General features: G+C 39.7%; 1 protein-coding gene across 1 annotated transcript in view; it reads left to right on the top strand.

The window, feature by feature from the left end:
* Positions 1-20,498, top strand: part of cyfip2 (cytoplasmic FMR1 interacting protein 2) — a 45,670-nt gene that overhangs the window by 18,796 nt on the left and 6,376 nt on the right. Inside the window, exons 5-25 of the mRNA XM_041797595.1 lie at positions 2,861-2,962; positions 3,057-3,238; positions 3,332-3,428; positions 5,825-5,953; positions 6,056-6,160; positions 6,248-6,336; positions 6,456-6,693; positions 6,836-6,988; positions 8,082-8,221; positions 8,346-8,493; positions 8,744-8,897; positions 9,019-9,175; positions 10,797-10,893; positions 10,999-11,075; positions 11,170-11,278; positions 12,859-12,978; positions 13,076-13,275; positions 13,361-13,448; positions 13,572-13,715; positions 13,869-13,959; positions 16,875-17,005. Coding sequence (XP_041653529.1) covers positions 2,861-2,962; positions 3,057-3,238; positions 3,332-3,428; positions 5,825-5,953; positions 6,056-6,160; positions 6,248-6,336; positions 6,456-6,693; positions 6,836-6,988; positions 8,082-8,221; positions 8,346-8,493; positions 8,744-8,897; positions 9,019-9,175; positions 10,797-10,893; positions 10,999-11,075; positions 11,170-11,278; positions 12,859-12,978; positions 13,076-13,275; positions 13,361-13,448; positions 13,572-13,715; positions 13,869-13,959; positions 16,875-17,005 — 2,751 coding nt within the window. The remainder of the gene's footprint in view (positions 1-2,860; positions 2,963-3,056; positions 3,239-3,331; positions 3,429-5,824; positions 5,954-6,055; positions 6,161-6,247; positions 6,337-6,455; positions 6,694-6,835; positions 6,989-8,081; positions 8,222-8,345; positions 8,494-8,743; positions 8,898-9,018; positions 9,176-10,796; positions 10,894-10,998; positions 11,076-11,169; positions 11,279-12,858; positions 12,979-13,075; positions 13,276-13,360; positions 13,449-13,571; positions 13,716-13,868; positions 13,960-16,874; positions 17,006-20,498) is intronic.

Raw genomic sequence — 20,498 nt, 5'->3', positions numbered from 1 at the left:
GCCAAAACAGTGAGCCACATGTTCACTACTCAAGTTCCTTATCACTTTGCGCCATGTCAGGGAAGTAGAACAAAGATAAACCTCATCATTAGGCATTTTTAGAGCATGTGTCAGTAAAAGCACAGCCTAGCTGTTTTTATGCTGTTGTGCTTTCAGTTTTGGTTACTGTAAGTCAGGGCCGCCTCTGGCCAAAGTAAGGCCTAAGCAGACTCTGGTATGAGATCCCCCTACACTGCATGAAGACTTCTGGTGTAGAGCCCCCCACCCCCAGCAAACACTGTGGGATAACTATTTTAATCATAACATTCATCCCAGGTTATTAGCTATTTTCTTTATTTGTGTATTTTCCTCAAAATAAAACTAACATATATCAGCTCATCTTGTCCCCACTCTTTAGTAGCCTATCTGTTAAAATTACCTTCAAATGCATGTTGTCAGTTTGTTTTTATCCGTGATGTGACTTTAATACAGAAGTAGGATGTTTACTAATTCATGATCAGAGCCAGCGCAGGAACTTTATTTTGAGGGCTAATTTACTGATGTGTGACTCCCAGGTACAGTTTATGTTTGGTCAGCACTGTATATAAATACCTTGATCATATTTAGCCTGCCATACAAACACCAGCCTGATGTGCAGAGGCCCTACATGCTGTGTGTGGTCTGCATATAGGAAGTGGCAGGCCTGCTGTAGGTGAGACAAACTGCATATGCCAGGCCGCAACCTCATATCTCAATTTTTGATGATTTTGATATTTTTTAATAAGTTAGTGCTATTGATCACCCTCTCTGTTTGTCAGTGAATTTTAACAAATTTTAAAGCTGTAATAAGTGTCAAAAAGATGCTGACTATGACGATTCAGTGTTAAATTATATTCAAAATACAGCTTTTTTTGACTCTCTGAAAAGGTGTGATTTTGGAGTTAGGAGGTTTTGGTTCAACACCAGCCAAATGTAACTTAAGCAGAGGTCATTGAACGCATTGGCGGTTTTACCAATCGAGCATATAGAGTTAGTTCAGGGAGTCCATGGAGTCAAGCGCCTCCATAATTGAGATCAGCTGATCTCATGTAAACCCTCATCATCTGACACCAGCTGATTTGCTCTATTGGCTAATTACTCTCATGCTGCCTTATTTAAAATGCTCTTGCCTGGCTATGCTCTGCCGCTCTCTGTGCAAGCTGCTTTTGCAACCCTCCTCCACTCCAGCTTCTCCTTTATTCTGCTTCTGACTTCATCAGTGCCATTCTATTGTCTTCTCTGGGTTTTTGCAGCTTCTCTCCCTGCCTTTGGCTTTCCTTGTAAGCATAGGAAGAGCAGAAACGTGTGCCATTCCTGCTTAACATTTTCCATGTAGGTTCGTGGAAAGGCAGGGGGATCCCAGAACAGCTACACCGCCAAACATAAATAACAGCAATAAGTACTAATTAATAACTGCTAACGAAAAAATATTTATAACTGCAAATCATGTGTGTTTCTTGACAAAGTGGTCCTGACTGAATTAGGCAAAGGTAGACAACTGCCTGGGGCTCCATGCACCAAGGGGCTTCAAGGCATGAAAGGTGTGCATGAATTGTAAGACATACATCAAAAATCATTTCAGTAATTAAGATAATGATTTAAAATGGAAAATAGGTGTACAGATTTTATAGAATTACATCAAAATACAAGGTGATTGCCCAGAAAAACCTGAAAGGAACCCTTGACACCATATTGAGTTCAAGCCCCTTGAAAGCCCCACATTGTCTTCATGTTAAGCTAATTATGGCAAGGCAGAAATATTAACTCCAGAAAGCTGTAAATTCTGTGTGGTGAAATACCATAAAAAATCTAATGTCATGGTTTGCAGCAGAAGAACTGATGTTACACCTGCAGTGATCACACAGTGCTTAAAAAATTTTCTAGACCACCCTAACCCTAACCAAAGTAAGGTTTATGCCACAGCTGCCCTAAATTAACAGCATTGGTAATTGCCAAAATCCTTTTTTATGTTTCTGCAATGGTTAATACACCAATATGTAGAAGCTCTTTAACTGAAATGATCTTTTTAATGCTAAAATATAATTATCATTGTTATCCATGAATTTTCAAATTCACTGATTTACAAAAAAATGGAAAAATAGTAAAGCACATTAATATTTCTTGATGAATATGTCAAATTATATTTATTTACTTGTATTCCTGAACAGATAAATGAGTTTTAGTGGTTGAATGTTATGCTTGATTCATTTCTGACTTCACAGAGAAGCCCAGTAGGCCGGCTCAAATTTGGGTGAATTCAGTTTGAAATTCCTCATTCCTGTTCAAAATGGTAGAATGTGGAGAGCTCACTGAAAATGAAAGAGTCCGCATTAAAGCACTTCATGATGCTGGATGGTCTCTGAGACAAATATGACAGGTGGTCTAATAAATTTGTTAAGCACTGTATATCGCTATTTCTGTGAGTTACTTGCTGGTTGGAAATGTTTTAAATCATAGACTTTGAATTTTACTTTTTATAGAAAAGAGGATGTTCTCTGAAATTTAGATATACCCTGTAGTTGTGCTCTTCTGTGGCATTGCCAATAGAGAAGAAATGTGTGGAACTAGCTTATTGGCTTAATTTGAAAGTCAGTCAGATAATTCAGATAATACCCGTTTTGGTTTTATGTGAAGCATATGGTCTGCAGTGTCATGGTAGAGCTTTTTAAAGCACATCATATATTTTTTACTGAACCTACTGGTTACACTTTTAACATTAACAATAAAGAGAAAAAAAATAGCACCACAGCAATAATAATTATGTCTGCATGCAAACAAGCAAGCTGACTTAACTCTATACTGCTGTTCATGCTGTACTGTGGCGCCCTCTTGTGTTTCTTAGGTTAAATGCAATGAGCAACCTAACAGAGTGGAGATCTACGAGAAAACAGTGGAAGTGCTAGAACCTGAAGTAACCAAGCTCATGAAGTTCATGTACTTCCAGGTAAGACTCACCTTCCTGCCAGTCTATTTTAAATGTCTTTTTATATTTTTAATGATGTTTTTAAAAATGTATTTCTTTGTCTTTGTCTCTTCAGAGGAAAGCAATAGAGCGTTTTTGTAGCGAAGTGAAGCGTCTGTGTCACGCTGAGAGGAGGAAGGACTTTGTGTCCGAGGCCTACCTGCTCACTCTGGGCAAATTTATCAACATGTTTGCAGTGCTGGATGAACTGAAGAACATGAAGTGTAGTGTAAAGAACGATCACTCTGCCTACAAAAGGTACTGATATGTGAATGAAGAAATTTTTAGGTGAAATCATAGCAGAATTCTATAATTATTCTGTGTAATATGTCTCTCTTCCTCCTACACCAGGGCTGCTCAGTTTTTGAGGAAGATGGCCGACCCTCAGTCCATCCAGGAGTCCCAGAACCTCTCAATGTTTTTAGCCAACCACAACAGGATCACTCAGGTTGGTGTGCTTTAGACTTAAACACAGAATGTGGTGTAGTGAGTAATAATAGAAGACTAACTTTTTTATTTAGTAAAGCAAGGGTGGACAAACTTTTCACTAACTATCGTTAGCGGGTCGTCTTTTCTTCTCTCCTTTCGTAAAAGATGGTCCAGTGTTTCCTATGCTAAAGGTGATAATAAAGGAAGCACCAAAACTCCTTTCCTTATCATTTATAGAACTCAAATTCGATTTGGAACCTTCCTAAGTGAAAAGGACGGACCCATAGTCAAGGATTTTGCGTTGCCAATCAGATTTCAGGGGTGCCTGGTCGACCCTTGCCACCACTGACTCTGCCCCTAGATTAGGATGAGAACAATGCCCCATGCTGCAGAGAGGGGAGACACTGACGGCTCACCTCCACATTAAACAAGAATTAACTGCAGAAAGCGGCTGAATTTTATAGAGTGTTGGAGCCTGAAAATGATTAGAGCATTAAACTTTGTAAATGGGACCTTGAGACAGAGCAGATAGAGGAACAGAAGAAAGTCTCACTTGTGTGTTTATACCATTTCAAATATGACATTAGGCTAATTGAAAGTGTCTGAAGGAACAATTCAGCTATTGACTTTAACATTAAAATCTGGCCTGCTGAGCAATGATGTGTTCAGGCTTCCAGCTTAAGTATTATGAACTCTAAAGACTGATAATAATGAAGAAAAGAGGAACCTAGTCCAGACTATTTTTGTCATTTTATTTAAAATGTCAGGGACCAGATGGATGTTTGCAATTGTTCTGCCTCAGTTTAAAGACTGAATGACTTTTCATTTACCAGTGATGTACAATACACTGACATACTAACCCTAACACTGTGATAAAATACACACATTATTATGTTAACAGGATTTTAAAAAATTATTTTCAAATTTTTATGAGGACATGAGATTGAAGTCTGTTCATGAGAGAATAACAATCTTTTTGTCAGTTTCTGGACAATAGAAATAGTGGGTGATTTGGTCAGACCCTTAGTGACACTCTTTCCTGGAGCTTCTGTTCTTGAATAACTACATTTTTGTCTTTGCGTGATTCTCCTTTTTCTCCTTCTTACCTTGCCTTTTAGAATGAAAACTTGAAAGTATCATCCACTTCATGTTTTCACTTTTTTCAGAGTTGATGATTATGTCTTTTCTTTAATCCACAATTTTCTTCTTATCATTTATGTCACTTTTAATTTAGTTTGAGACACGCAAGCATCGACTTATGTAAGCTCAACAGAAAACGTTATACAAAGAACATAACCTGTGCACCTAATGCCGTGCTCAGCATTAACCCTTGTCTACCCCTGTACTAAAGCTTTACTAATCCATCAGTAAATCATTCATAGCTGTGTTTATGAATGACATATCATGCACTTAACTATGCCTTACAGATGATGAGTTGCCTCTTGTCTTATGCTTTACTAATGCATCACTGAAGTATTTAAAATATAAATATTGACTCATACAGTGGCTCTCAACCTTTTTTCCCTATGGCCCCCTACTCATATCTAAAAAACTAAGCCTCCGTGGACCCACCTGGAAAGAGTACACATAAATTTTAGTTGTTCTCATTGACAAAAACCCAACAAAATAGGCTTACAGACAGAAAAAAGATATGTGTAGAAACTATCCATTATTACAAGAGCATATTAGGACAACTCTAAAAATAAAAATGATGGTAAAGAGGATCTGTTTTTTTTTTTTCAAGAAAACTAAAAATTCTCGAGTTTAAAAAGTCAGAAATTTACTAAAAAGAAACTATATATATTTTTACTTTAACAGTCTTAAATGAATGTGAACCAAAACTATGAATTTTTGAGTTTCTTGTGTCAAAAACTCAAATATCCAACCACTGTTTCCAATTTGGTTTCTTGTACATCTTGCCTTAAAATGTTGTAATTTACAAATTTAAAAACTTCAAATTTTTTAGTTTCTTATGTCAAAATTTTAAGACTTTATAAACTTGCAAATTCTAAGTTTTTACTTGTTAATTTACATTTTTTTTAAACTCTGAAATTCTGAATTTGTTTTCTGTGAAGTTAAGAACTATTGCAATATTATTTAAATTATTATTATTATAAGTGTCTACTTACTTAAGTGTGTTTCTGTTGTATTCATAGGTAATAATTATACCAACATATGCTATGATTTGAGATGGTGTTTTTTCAACATTGCAACTGCTGTGAATCTGCTACCAAAGCCCAAGTCAGAGGCCAAAATGCCACTTTGGCTTTGCCAAGTATTTTCTACTAGCACTTGGTGGTCAAATGTGGTTCTTTTGAATGATTTGTTGAATATAAGACTATTTAAAATTATCCCCAGTTTGTATGGATAATCTATGTGAAGTTGACGTGTTACTCTACCTTTGTTACCCTGCAGTGCCTGCACCAACAGTTGGAGGTGATTCCTGGTTACGAGGAGCTTTTGGCAGACATCGTCAACATTTGTGTAGATTATTATGAGAACAAGATGTATTTAACACCCAGTGAGAAACACATGCTGCTTAAGGTAAACATACTTTTTACATTTTTCATGGATGCTATTCGCAGTGTGGATGTTAGTCAGCTTAATCTCCTTTGGTGGCTTCAATAAAAATGTCTCTTGTGTCAGGTGATGGGCTTTGGTCTGTACCTGATGGACGGGAACGTGAGTAATATCTACAAACTCGATGCCAAAAAGAGGATCAACCTGAGCAAGATTGACAAGTTCTTCAAAGTACGAGTTTTGCTCCCTCAGCAGCTCTTTAATTATGTTTTCTTTGTGTGCATGATATGACTGTGAATCATTGTGTCTTGCTTTCAGCTTCAAGTGGTGCCGCTGTTTGGAGACATGCAGATAGAGCTATCCCGCTACATTGAGACCAGCGCTCACTATGAGGAGAACAAGTCCAAGTAAGACCAAGTGTCCAGACAACTATTTTTGTAATCAACAGAAATGGTTTGCTATTCCTGACCACCGCACCATCTGCTCCCCCACCCTCGACCTCGTTCTTCTTCTGTTTCGTGCCCAGGTGGACGTGCACCCAGAGCAGCATCTCTCCTCAGTACAACCTGTGTGAGCAGATGGTGCAGATCAGGGAGGACCACATCCGTTTCATCTCGGAGTTGGCGCGCTACAGCAACAGCGAGGTGGTGACGGGTTCGGGCTTGGACAGCCAGAAGTCTGATGAGGAGTACAGAGAGCTGTTTGACCTGGCTCTGAGGGGCCTGCAGCTGCTGTCCAAGTGGAGCACGCATGTCATGGAAGTTGTGAGTGAAGCCACGGAGTGAAAGAGTTTGTAAATGAGCTTGGATAAAACAGTTGTGTTGCAGGTTTTGGCATAAATTAGATTTTCTATTGATCATTGTAGGGCTGATGTGTTTACAGTATTTCTCTCCTTTTCTCTTTCAGTACTCATGGAAGCTGGTCCATCCCACAGATAAATTCTGTAACAAAGACTGCCCTGGCACAGCAGAGGAGTATGAACGAGCTACACGTTACAACTACACCAGCGAGGAGAAATTTGCCCTGGTGGAGGTCATTGCTATGATCAAAGGACTGCAGGTAGAACGCCACTGAAGCTTCAACTCCATTTACACAACATATCAGCAGAGATGTATATCCTTTTTGGCATTGGGATACCATGTGGTTGTTCTTAAAGCTTTGTGTGGATGCATCTATGATTTGATATCTGATAGCTCAGACTGCATACAGAGTTGGTCTGAGATGCCTCCATCTGGACTGTATTGGTTCTGCAGATGCATACCCTGTCATGCATTTAAGACCACCCCCAAAACTGACTTATCTGCTGTATCCCATAAACAAAAAGCATTTGTTTATGCCTGTCTCCACTGAGAAAAATTGGGAATTTTAGTGGTGCCATACCTAATGTAAAACACTTTGGTCCATTTTATCTTTTGGAAACTCTGGACAGTATGAGTAGGACAGGTTACATGAACAAAACAGAGACAAAACACAGGCACAAAATTGCATTTTTTAGTGGAATTTAGAAATAAAAATTCACTGTGTGCAGTCATTGCTGCTGTCATGCAGCATTTTCATATTTTCCTTTGGAAATTTTTTATAAATCCGAGTACATTACAGACTTCACATATCCTGTGTGACTGCACTGCACAACACACTGAAGTTGGGGTGTAATTCACAAATTATCAGAGGTCCACAGGTAATACTAATCCAGTGCAAATAGTGCTTAAGTCTATGAAAACAGTGAATGAAAACACTGTATATTAAATTATTCCTTTATAGGCAAATTAATGGTCAGTAGCACTTAAAAGTCACATATTTTGTCCAGGAAATGGATGTGGCTTAATGGATGTAGCTCTCCTGATCCTCCTGAGAGGAAGATCAGGAGAGGAGGGTGGGACTTTCTTCCCAGTGGGGAGGGCAAACTAAGCCTGGGGGCATGGCTAACTCCCCACATGACATCATGAGAGGAAAATCTGAGAATGGCTTGTTTCAGCCCACATTTTCTGAAAGTGGAGGGGGGGGGGATTCTTCTGAATCTTTGGGGAATAGTGGACAGGTCAGGCACACATGTTTTTGTTAGAAAGCCTGAGAAGGTGTATTTTGCACTATATGAGACCTTTAAGATCAAGATGGTGATATTGACAATGGTGCTATGTAATTAACTGTTTAGGTTCTGATGGGCCGGATGGAATCAGTTTTCAACCAGGCCATCAGGAATACCATCTATGCAGCGCTGCAAGACTTTGCCCAGATGACCCTCAGAGAACCTCTGCGCCAGGCTGTACGCAAGAAGAAGAACGTCCTTATTAGGTACGCACCCAGTAACACATAAAGATTTATCCAATGACTCCACTGTTTTTAAAGAAAAGTTCAATTTAACTTTTTTTTTTTTTAGAACTGAGACACTCTGAACATCCTGTTTTCTTGTTGATAGTGTTCTTCAGGCCATAAGAAAAACTGTCTGTGACTGGGAGGGGGCAAGGGAACCTCCAAATGACCCCTGTCTGAGGGGGGAGAAGGACCCAAAAGGTGGATTTGACATCAAAGTGCCACGCAGGGCTGTAGGACCCTCAAGCACACAGGTGAGACATTAAACATGAGTGATTTGGCACAGAACAAATAGCTCATGTCCGATCAGGCTATATTAATGGAGACTTGATGATTTACTGAAAGTCCAGACCTACAGTTTACTGTGTGAATCCTCCTGCCTCCTATTATTCAAACAGAAGATCGAAGAGGATATAAGAGATTATATTACACAACATTGATGGCTACCACTTTTACCCCCTCTGAATCTAGCCGTGAATCTAAAAGCTCAAATTCTCCTTACAGCTGTACATGGTGCGCACCATGCTGGAATCATTGATAGCAGATAAGAGTGGCTCTAAAAAGACTCTCCGAAGCAGCCTGGATGGACCCATCGTGACGGCTATCGAAGACTTCCACAAACATTCCTTTTTCTTTACACACCTGCTCAACTTCAGTGGTGAGTGGACCATATGAAGGCACTCTTATTAACAAAAGTGTTTTCAGCTGAATTGCATCACCTTTTGATCTCTACATATGTGAAATATTTCTTTTTCTGCTTCTTACCTCCCGCTGTACAGAGGCCCTTCAGCAGTGCTGTGATCTCTCCCAGCTGTGGTTCAGAGAGTTCTTCCTGGAGCTGACCATGGGTCGCAGAATCCAGTTCCCCATTGAGATGTCCATGCCCTGGATTCTAACAGACCACATCCTGGAGACGAAAGAGCCCTCTATGATGGAGTAAGTAGTAGGGTTCCCATCCAACAATTTTCACATTTAAGAGGGACAGGAAACACTGAAAATCTGAAAAGAACTCTAAAGATCCAATCAATGCCAAAGTGAAAACAGATTTATACAAAATGAGTGATTGCATAAATATTCACCCCCTTCCAGTCAGTATTTTGTAGATGCACCCTTGGCTGCAATCACAGTGCTGAGTCTGTGTGTAAAGGTCTCAATCAGGCTTGCACGTCTGGACACTGTAATTTTACTGCATTCTCTTTGCAAAACTGCTGAAGCTCTGCCAGTTTGCACAAGGATCAGGTGTGAGCAGCCCTTTTCAAGTCCATCCACATATTCCCTGTTAGATTGGGATCTAGGTTTTGACTCAGTCACTCCATGTTGTCTTTAAACCATTTCTGTGTAGCTTTAGCTGTGTAATAAATTGTCTTCCAAGCTGTAGTTCTCTTGCCGAATGAATAAGATTGTCCTCCAGAATTTTCCTGTATTTTGCTGCCTTCATTTTGCCCTCTACCTTCAGAAGCCTTTCAGAAGTGGCTGCAGAGAAGCATCCCCACAGCTTTATGCTGCCAGTGTGCTTCACCATTGGGTTGTTGTGTCTGTGGTGAATTGCAGTGTTTGGTTTCTTTAAACACAGCTTCTTGCCTAATGGCAACAAAGCACCATTTTGGTCTCATCACCTTTCGAGTAGTCAAAGAAGTCTTTGTGGCCTCTCTCGCTAGTTTCCTTCTTGCATGGTGACTCAGTTTGTGGGGATGGCCTGATCTAGGCAGATTTACACATGCATATTTCTTCCATTTCTTGATGATGGATGGATGTAAATGAACTCCGGAGGATGTTCAGTGACTTGGACTTTTTTTTGTATCCATTCCCTGACTTAAACTTTTCAATAACCTTTGCTCTGAGTTGCCTGGGGTATTCTTTTGTCTTGATTGTGTTGTGGTAGGAATAGAGCCAGGAATACTGATTAACCAGTGACTGGACCTCCCAGACATACTAGGTGTCTTTATACTGCAGTCACTTGAGACACATTCACTGCACTCAGGTGATCCCCAATTCGTTAATTTTGAGACCACAAGCACCGACTCGCTGGACCTTTGTTGAATTAGGTCAGTCACTTTAAGGGGGTTGAATATTTTTGCAGTCATTTATTTTACATTACATATTTTCTTTAATCAGCAATACTCTGTATTTTTTTCTTTTTATTATTAAACCAGCAAAAGGGCCAAACATCAAAGGAGGTGAATACTTTGTAAAAGCACTGTATATGAAATGAAATTTGCATCTTTGAGCAGCAGAAGCTCCTTGTGAAGCCTCCTTTCTCCTAGATCCTTGAGGGGGAATGATTTCTTGGTCAGTCTAGGAGAGAGGAAACAAGGATGTGTAAAGTGAAGAAATTAGAGGAACCCAGTGGTGCCATCTACTGATTGACATGTTAATTACTAATATTTGTATTATATTAGTGTACTGAAACCTGCTGATATTTGCATTTTCTTTTGCTGAATTTCTAAAAGTATGTTAAAATTTTATGGAAACCAGTTAGAGAGAAAACATCCAGTGATGAATTACATTTGTGTTTGTACCTTCAGTCTTTTATCTAACTTTATTTTTCCTCCTGCAGATATGTGCTGTATCCTCTAGACCTGTATAACGACAGTGGCTACTACGCCCTCACTAAGTTCAAGAAACAGTTCCTGTATGATGAAATTGAGGCTGAGGTAAATGACGATGTGGCTCATATGAATTGAAATGAAATTTCACCAATCTCTACATGAGTTTTGCCTTTTCAAAACACTCACTTTTTATTGTTTTCTTCCTTATAGGTAAATCTCTGCTTTGACCAGTTTGTCTACAAGTTAGCAGACCAGATATTCGCTTACTACAAAGCAATGGCTGGAAGGTAGAAGAAGTTACTTCCTGTTTCTGCATTCGGAGTTACTGAAGAGTGTAGCTTTCAGGAAACTTAATGGACTAAATATTATGTGTTTTTACAGTGTCCTTCTCGACAAGCGCTTCCGAGCAGAGTGTAAAAACTACGGTGTGATCATCCCATACCCTCCATCAAACCGCTACGAGACGCTGCTTAAACAGAGACACGTACAGGTATGGGGAACATGAGAGCAGTCCGCTATGGTTCAGCTCTTCCAGGATTTTGGACGTAGAGTGTTCTATAGCATAATGCTTTACTACTTCTTCTGATTGATTGGTTTTGTTGTCATTTATTATCCAGTCATCATGAAATTAACTGTGTGCCTGGCCCAAACAGAATAGACACCGTTATGAAGACAAAAAGACCATGAACCAAAAGTAGATGCATAGAAAAATATTAATGTGGAAGACATAAAAATATCCTAATTTCTTCATGGCTTAAGAAACAAAATTGACCTTTCATCCTGTTGTCATTTATATGTCAAAACATTTTAGGATTTGAACATACTTTTCGATAATCAAAGGTGTTTCTTAATGCATCATAAACGTGACAATATGTTTACAAATTTGACCTCAAGAGCCAGAAGATGGATTCCTTTATTTGAACTGAGCTGCCAAAGATCTCTGACTTCTTTATAAATAATGGGCATAAATTTTGCACCAGCTGTTTGTGAATTCAAACAAAGTTTGTACTTAAGTTCTAACTTACCCAGGAATTTAAACCTCTAGTAACACTTTATCCTCACAGCATGCAAGAGTCAGATATCATGTCACATCATACAGCATTGCATGCCCATTGTTTATGCTGCATCTGTTAGATTTTTAATTCTTTTCCAGTAAATTCCAGGCTCCCCTCATAATCATGAGACATGGAGAGCTTTTATTTTCAGAGCAGCCAAACAACAGCCTTTGACAGCTGTGGGCCACATCGTTTCGCCTCCATTCCTACACGAATCAGAGCACAAAATTTCAATTTTCAGCTGGCAATTTCAGAGCAGAAGGAGAGACTGTAAATCTTGCAGGCGTTGCTCTATTTAATCAAAGATGTTACAGTTTAGACCCTGGATGGAAAAGAGCACAATTAAACAGAGTTAGGACAAAACAAGCATGTTTGTAACGTGTGTAGCAGCTGAAGAACATCCATGCCTTTTTGCCCTACATTTTTCCAAGACAGCATAGAAGTTTTGCAATTTCAGATGGATTTGCCACATTGTCCTGGGGAAACCACACCAAGAAAGAAAGATAAATAAGTTTAAATCTTGGGAAAATGTCTGAAAATTATGCAATCTTTGGAGCTTAGGAGAAAAAAAGTATGGATGTATTTAGGGATAAGTATCAGAATTTCATACCAACATTGTACTGGTACCAAATAAAAACAGATTTTGGTGCTTCATTTCGGTACCCCATTATGATCCCTGTCACTCCAAATGAAAGGCAGGAAGTACATTATGTAATAGAGTTACACCTATACTAATACTGAGACAGGTTTTATTTTCAGCTGCTGACTTTTTTCTTAAAAGTATCAATTCATGCATGGTTTAGGCACTGGCACCTTCTAAAAAGTATGGATTTAACACCAATATCAGAAGAAAACCCTAACAATACCCAACCCTAGATGTATGTCTGCTAAGGGCTTCTGTACAGCATAGACAAACCCACTTTTGGGTCCTGACCATTAGCTTAGGTCCTTAGTTATGCATAAATAGCTGGTGTAACAGGCCACAGTTTCACAATTGCCCTTTTTCTTCTTCCAGCTGCTAGGTCGCTCTATCGACTTGAACCGTCTGATCACTCAGAGGATCTCAGCAGCGATGTACAAATCCCTGGATCATGCCATCAGCCGCTTTGAGAGCGAGGACCTCACTTCCATCGTGGTAAGATAACCCAGCAGGGATACTTTCTACGACTACCTCTCATTAAGCAAAGGTTTATTCTGTATTCTCATCCTTATGCTGTATCTCTCCCTGGCAGGAGTTGGAGTGGCTGCTGGAGATCAACAGACTAACCCACCGGCTCCTGTCCAAGCACATGACCCTGGATAGCTTTGACGCCATGTTCCGGGAGGCCAACCACAACGTGTCCGCTCCCTATGGACGAATCACGCTCCATGTCTTCTGGGAACTCAACTTTGATTTCCTCCCTAACTACTGCTACAATGGATCCACAAACCGGTCAGTTTGATGTTATATTATTACAGAGACACATTTTACTAGCCCTTTTCTTTCTTTTTGGTTTTAAACATGTTTCTCTTTTCAGTTTTGTACGCACAGCCATTCCCTTCACCCAGGAGCCTCAAAGAGACAAGCCAGCCAATGTGCAGCCTTACTACCTGTATGGGTCCAAGGTGTGCCCCTTTACTTCTCGTGCTGCTGTGAAGATTTTCCTTAGATCTTGAAGCACAAGAAAGGAAGACGATTTTTCTGCTGTTCCAGACTGACACTATTTCTCTGTTTCTTTCTCTCCTCAGCCTCTGAACATCGCTTACTCCCACATATACAGCTCCTACAGAAACTTTGTTGGCCCACCTCACTTCAAGACCATCTGCCGTCTCCTTGGTTACCAAGGCATTGCAGTCGTGATGGAGGAGCTGCTGAAGATTGTCAAGAGCCTGGTATTTATCTTCATTTTCTATTGCATCCCTACAATGAGATTTCCCACCCCCTCAGCATGCTGCGCTCTGACAGTGAAATCTTTTGTTCCTTCTTTTGTGCCCTCTCCTCTTCTCCCCTGCTGTGTCCTATCTATCTTTCCTGTCACTTTGCAGTTACAGGGCACCATACTGCAGTATGTAAAAACTCTGATCGAAGTCATGCCCAAGATCTGCCGCCTGCCGCGCCATGAGTATGGCTCCCCAGGTGAGCTTACAGTCCCCACAGGAACAGTGCATTGATACCATATAAGACTATATATCCTTATATTTATCTTTCCCAGCACCAATTTACATGACATTTAGGCTTTATTCTTTTTCATTTCAATGCAAAAAAGAGTGGCCTGCCAAATGGTAAATTGAATAGAGGTTCATAAAGAGAAAGATGGATTTTTGTGAATGCATCTGTCCTGCTTTGTCTGTCATAGCCAGCACTAGAAGGCTTGGAAAGGTAGAATGAATATGGCAAAATATAGGAACATTCGGAGGACAATCCTATTCACTCTGCAAGAGAGCATTTTGTTTTGGGAGAAGATTTAGATTTAGATTTTTGGGCTGACTGAGGCTCAGTAGGTGGAGTTGGTCCTGCAACAGGAAGGTTATGGGTTTCGATCCCCAGCTCCTGCAGTCACATGTCGATCCGTCCTTGGGCAAGACACTTAATCCCAATGCTCCCCCTGCTTCGTTGATGGCATTAAAATGTACGGATGCATATGAATGGGATTAGCTAATACTGATGCCCTACCCAGATGGATTGCAACCTCTGTTATCAGCGTGTGAATGTGGAGTGAATAGGTAGGTCTGGCCTGTGGTTTAAAAGTGTTTTGAGTAGTCAGACTAGAAAAGCACTATACAAGCTCAAGTCCATTTACCATTTATTTTCCAGCAAGATAATGCCCAAAAGCATATGGTTTTAAGTACTGCTGGTTATCAATTAGAAAATGAATCAAATTAATCACAGTCACACTCTAAATAATCATGACTAATTATACATTTAAGATACTACCATTTACTTGCATTTTGATTTGATAAAAGAAGTACAAGCATGGCAAACTATAGTTTTTAAACTTTAACATCTCAGCTAAGTTGTAGGGGTTCGTAAATTACAATATCTTGTAATGTTTGTAATAATATCCCCAAACTGCTAACTTTATCAGCAGACAAGTGTATTAAGTACAGAATAACTTCTGCTGCAGCTTTTTACATAAAATATGCTCTTAAGAAGACTAGGGTCAGTCTCGACACTCATCTCCTTCGACTCTTCACTCTTCCCAGGCATGTAAACATTCACACTGGAGAACTACAGGAGGAAGTTGTGGTCAGACTTGGTCATATGATTAATTTGCCTTTTATTCTTTAACAGGCTATGGTCAGATTAATGTTAACAGCCCTAGTTTAAAGACAACAAGGTAAATATTCTGGCCAAGTCAGAATCACATGGTGGCAGCTTCATGCTGTGGGGATGCTTTGGCAGCTGGCCCTGGAAGGCTTGTAAAGGTATAGGGTAAATGGAATGCTTCAAAATATAAGAAAAAAATTGGAAGACAACCTTCTTCAGTTTTTAAGAGAAACACGGCTTGGGACAACAAGCTAAATATACTGGAAAAGCTGAGTCAAAGACCAGACCTTTGCAGGGTCCATATTTGCAAGCCTGATTGAAACCTATCCACACAGACTCAGTGATTGCAGCCAAAGGTGCATCTACTAAATACCGACTTAACAGGGTCAAATATTTATGCAGTTACTTATTTTACATTACATATTCTTATTTGATTTACATTACTTAGTAGAAATATGGTTTTCACTTTGACACTGAAGAGTTTGTTTTTTTTGTCAATAAAACAAAATCAATAAAAGGGTACAAAAATCCAAGGAGGTGAAAACTTTTTATAGGCACTGATGTAATGTCAGTTTATGATGTCACAAGATGGGGTCTGTTGTCCACCTTTCACTTTATCTTCATGTTTTCTTAATTATCTTCATGAAATGTCACAATTAGATTCACTGGTCATTGGATTTGTGCTTCTAGTAAATGTTAAACTGTCCAGTTTTTGTCTTATTAAGCTTTTAAATCACAAAAGACCCCGCCTTTCCCATTTGCGGCCATTCATTTTAATCGAATGTTTTCACTCAGATAGAGAAAAGGATGGCATCCTTTACAAAAACTACCTGGATGGAATGATGGATATATTTACGATGTAATGATACTTGGTGAACTTCCATTCATACCATGCTTTGCCTTGTAAGCCCTTCTTGCAAACTCATTCGGTGTTTTTGTAAACATGCTCCTTTTATTAAGGGACTCATGGTCTGAAAGCAGGAAACATTAATGGAATAAGACATCACTTGAAGCAGCTGGTAAACACTTGCAGCACAAAGACTGCAGAGGAAAATGCTGACAATATATAAACGTTTGCATCGCCAGAATCAAACAGTCTGTAGTTTCAGCACTTGTGTGGTGGGGTGGTAAATGTGCTAATACAGGACACAGTGGGGAAAACAACAACTCTGCTTTTATGGAAATGAGGTTTGGGATTGGCTGTTTTATACAACATGAATAAAAACAAATACACAAGGATGCACAAATGATCTATTTGTCATAAGAAAGTGAAATTGTTTACCTCTGCAAAGGGAGATAAATGTTTTAAAATGAAAATAAGGCATGCAATATTGTACCATTTAACCGTTGGAGATGCTTTACTCTTTTATGTTGCTTCCATCAATTTTGCCCAGATCTCTGTGTGCAGATTAGAGGCCAGTCAGTCATGCTTATGAGGAGCGCTGAGTTAATCTGTGGATTACTGATGTTCTGTACCCAGAGTTCTGTACCTGGCTTACTGCCTGTGATCTCACGGTCAGCGGTTAATGATCCTCCAGTCGTCTGCTGCGAGGGCCTGATGCTTGGTCCAAATGTAGGCCAGGGCAGCTGGGCAGACATGCTGACATCATCCTGATTCATCCAGGTGGCCATAGATTAGCAATGACATAATGAAGTATCAGAGGGCACTTAACTGCTTGGCTGTACAGTACATTACACAGACGGAACAAAAAGATTGTTTAATAGTACACTTCCTAAGAAATATGGATTTAGAAAGGAATAATGTCTGCGCTTTTTCATTTTAGGGATCCTGGAGTTCTTCCACCATCAGCTCAAGGATATTATTGAGTATGCTGAGCTGAAGACAGATGTTTTCCAAAGCTTAAGGGAGGTTGGGAATGCCATTCTCTTCTGCCTTCTCATTGAGCAAGCATTGGTAAGACATTTTTATCCATATACTGTCATTTCTCTCCAAACTGTGTTCCTCTCAGTGTTGGGTAGCGATACTTTAAATTTATGTTATCAGTCAGCTACAGATATAAAAAGGCACATAGCCGACTATACATCTGCCTTTGAACGTGCCAACTCAACCATCATTTTACAGCCATTTCCAACCTTTAAAATGTATTTGAAAAAATATAGCATAGCAGTTAACATACAAGTAATCCATTTAAAGGACCCATTGTATTTCTCATTTGTGTAGTACTATTTCTGCTGAAAAGAAAAGCAAAAGGGATGGATTTTTAAAAAATGCAATATTTGTTATTAGAGTGCTTGATTAATCGACAGAAGAATCGATAGAGTACTCGGATTACAAAAAGATTTGATTACTGAAGCTCTACTTCTTACAATGGTAAAATGAGTGAAATGATACATATGGATGCATGTCTACTACTACTTTGGCTTTCAGGGAACATTTGTGACCCACTTGAAACAGCTCCACAACCCACTTTTGAGCCCCAACCCACTCTCTGGGAACCACTGGCCCTTCAACTGATACTTTGCAGTCCTGTGTCTGGAACAATAGACAAGCAATTTTATGGCTCTTTGACATGATTGCAAACTGACAGATGTCATACAGTATTACTCACAGCTTGTGCGTAATACTGCATACCTCTTTGAATTGACTTTTCAGCACAGCTTTTTCAATGAAAACAATGCAAAGGACCTAATGAACTTACATTTCAATGATTTTTTGCCTCTTTTATCAAAAAGTACAACATAATGTTGATATTTACAAAGAGTTGCTGTCCTCTCTGCCATTGCACTAGCTAAATCAGCTGGCCATGCATGCATACTTGAACAGCTGTGTTTACCTTTTGCTAGCATGCAGCTACCTGCCACTATACCAACAAGTTAGAGGAACGCAAACAGTGATGAAGCTTTGGTGGCAGCAAAATGTAAATTTAAATGGGGCATTTTTTCCAATGTAATCCAAATTTATTTCTAAAGCACATTTAAAACAAAAAAGAAGATCTGGGTGCTGTACAATGAAAACTAAATCCAGAACATAAAAGAAATCGAATGGAAAAAGTTACAATATTACTAACAATAGAAAAGTAAGCATTTTTCAAGCAGAGCCAAAAGCTGGAGAATGAAATTGTATTTTCTGGGCTGGATTTGAATACAAGTAATGCTGGGTAGAGCTTAACATTTAGGGGTAGAGCGTTCGCAATTTCAAAATAGCCCAGTCAACGCTGACCTTCAACTTTGACAGTCAGAACGAAATGATCGGGGGATTCCAGCGTCTGTGATATCATGTAGGGTTTAAAAACACAGGGAGGAGAAAGTACAATTAAAAAACTGAGGAAGGTAGTGAAAGGAGGTTAAATGGGGGTAATGCATTTGTATTTGAGTTTGCCAATTAAAAGCCACAGTTAACTCATTAAAACGAAAGCATTATCTGAGTACTCTAATGGATTACCTTTTAATGTGTCACACCCAACACTGGTTCCTCTTTCTTATTGTTTTGATCTGTTAATTCCCTCTGAGGTCCAAGGTGTATGCTCAATAAACATTACCACTGCCATATAAATCGTCTTCACTGCCATGTTTTTTGTTTGGGTGGCCAATAACTTTGGTGTCTGAAGGTTTCTGCCCCCTTTATACTTTTGATCCAAATCCAAAATCAGATGTTGTGGACACAAACACTCCCAGTCCATGAGCCCCTTCAAGAATGTTTAATCTGTAATGTTATTTTTTTCTGAAACAAAACTCTACTTTTCATTACACGCTGGCATCTACCACAGGTGGTAAGGATTTAGGTTTTGTTATTGCTGTCACAAAGGCACAATATGCCTTTTTCTCTCTTGTATCTTTGTGGTTTTGGGCTGCTGTCTTCTGCTTTTTCTCTCAATTTATTTATCATGTTGGGTTGGCGCACACAGTTTTATATGCAATCAGCAATGGAAGCCAAAGGACTGAGACAGTTTAGGGCTTGAAACTGAGGATGTCCTGTCGCCCGTGGACAATGCAAAATGTTAATTTTTGACCCAAAAAGCAAACTAAGAAATTACTATCACTTGAACCAGATATTGAATTTGTAAAACCACATATTTGGCTCCTATGTTGTAGTATTTATGCCTTTGGCTTCCATGGGAAAGGTATATCTTTCCTTGGTTGCTGGAACAGTGTTGTGTTTAACTCTACTCTTTTTCCTCTATTCTCTTCTGGCTCTGGGCTCTTGTGATGCCTTTCAACATGCCTACACTTAGCTGTCAATTTTTCCACCGTCTCTGTCTGACTTCTCTTACTTGTGAGCATGTATGTGTGGGTGCATGCGTATAGAGTGCATATGATGGGTTGGCCTACCTATAGGTGTTTTTGGGTGGGTGGATGTGTTCTTATTTTCATTGCATGGCTCTCTCTTCCATCCATCACTCTTGTAGTATCAGGATGTTCCTTCTCTAGTTTGATTCATAGCATGTGTTGACTAACAATCATGATGGCAACCCCTTAGCACTCACACTTAATATAGCAGATATTACCACTAACACACCCAGTATATTTGCATGCAGTCATAAACAATTGAGTTATTGTGTTAGTCTGACTAAAGCTGGACTTTAAAACATGCCAGCACCAGGGTTCATTGGACAACTTTCAAACCAGCACAAGCAAACCAAACCAACTCAGTTAAAGAACTTGAGTTCATTTCAGCTGGACCAAGCAGGTTAGGTGTGAAAACCTTTAATTGGGGAGGAAATCTACCTAGAAGAGGCAAGAAGAAGTGGCAGCTATGGAAGCCAAACACATTGACATACAGTGCATTCAGGAAGTATTTATACCCCCTTCACTTTTTTCAGTTTTGTTAAGTTGCAACCTGATACTACAATCGGGCTGACCGCAACTATCTGGGATGCCTGTTGAAATGCCAGACAGGGGAGAGGAGTAGCTCCACCTACTCCCCCTAAGAAGGTATAGACAGAGCATGGCGTCAGCAGAGGTCCACATTGCTCTATGAACTGCCATTAGATGTTGCCGCTTCTCCGCTGACACAACTCTGTATGGCTCTGAAAGTATAATCAGTTGGCCAGGCAGTCACATACAGAACCATGTGTGTGGATGACCCTTGTAATCACTTGAAATTGAGCTCAGGTGCCTCCCTTTTCTCTTGATCTTTGCTGAGATTTTTCATGATTGGACATGATTTGGAAAGGCACACACCTCTCTATAAAGGCCCCAAAGCCAACAATTTATATCAGAGCAAAAACTAAGCCATGAGGTCAAATGAACTGCCTGCAGAGCTCAGAGACAGGATTGTTGCAAGGCACAGATCTAGGGAAGGCTTCAATAGAAGTTCTGCTGCACTGAAGGTTCCCAAGACCACAGTGGTGGTGGTGGTGGTCTTTGCCACAGAAGTTTGGCCCAATCAGGACTCTTTCAAGAGCAAGTTTGCTTGGCCAAACTGAGCATTTGGGAGAAGGGCCTTA

This window comes from Cheilinus undulatus, linkage group 10, assembly GCF_018320785.1.
Source record: "Cheilinus undulatus linkage group 10, ASM1832078v1, whole genome shotgun sequence".
NCBI lineage: Eukaryota > Metazoa > Chordata > Actinopteri > Labriformes > Labridae > Cheilinus > Cheilinus undulatus.
The sequence above is the reverse complement of the archived record's forward strand: the minus strand, read 5'-3'. Positions and strand labels throughout refer to the sequence as shown.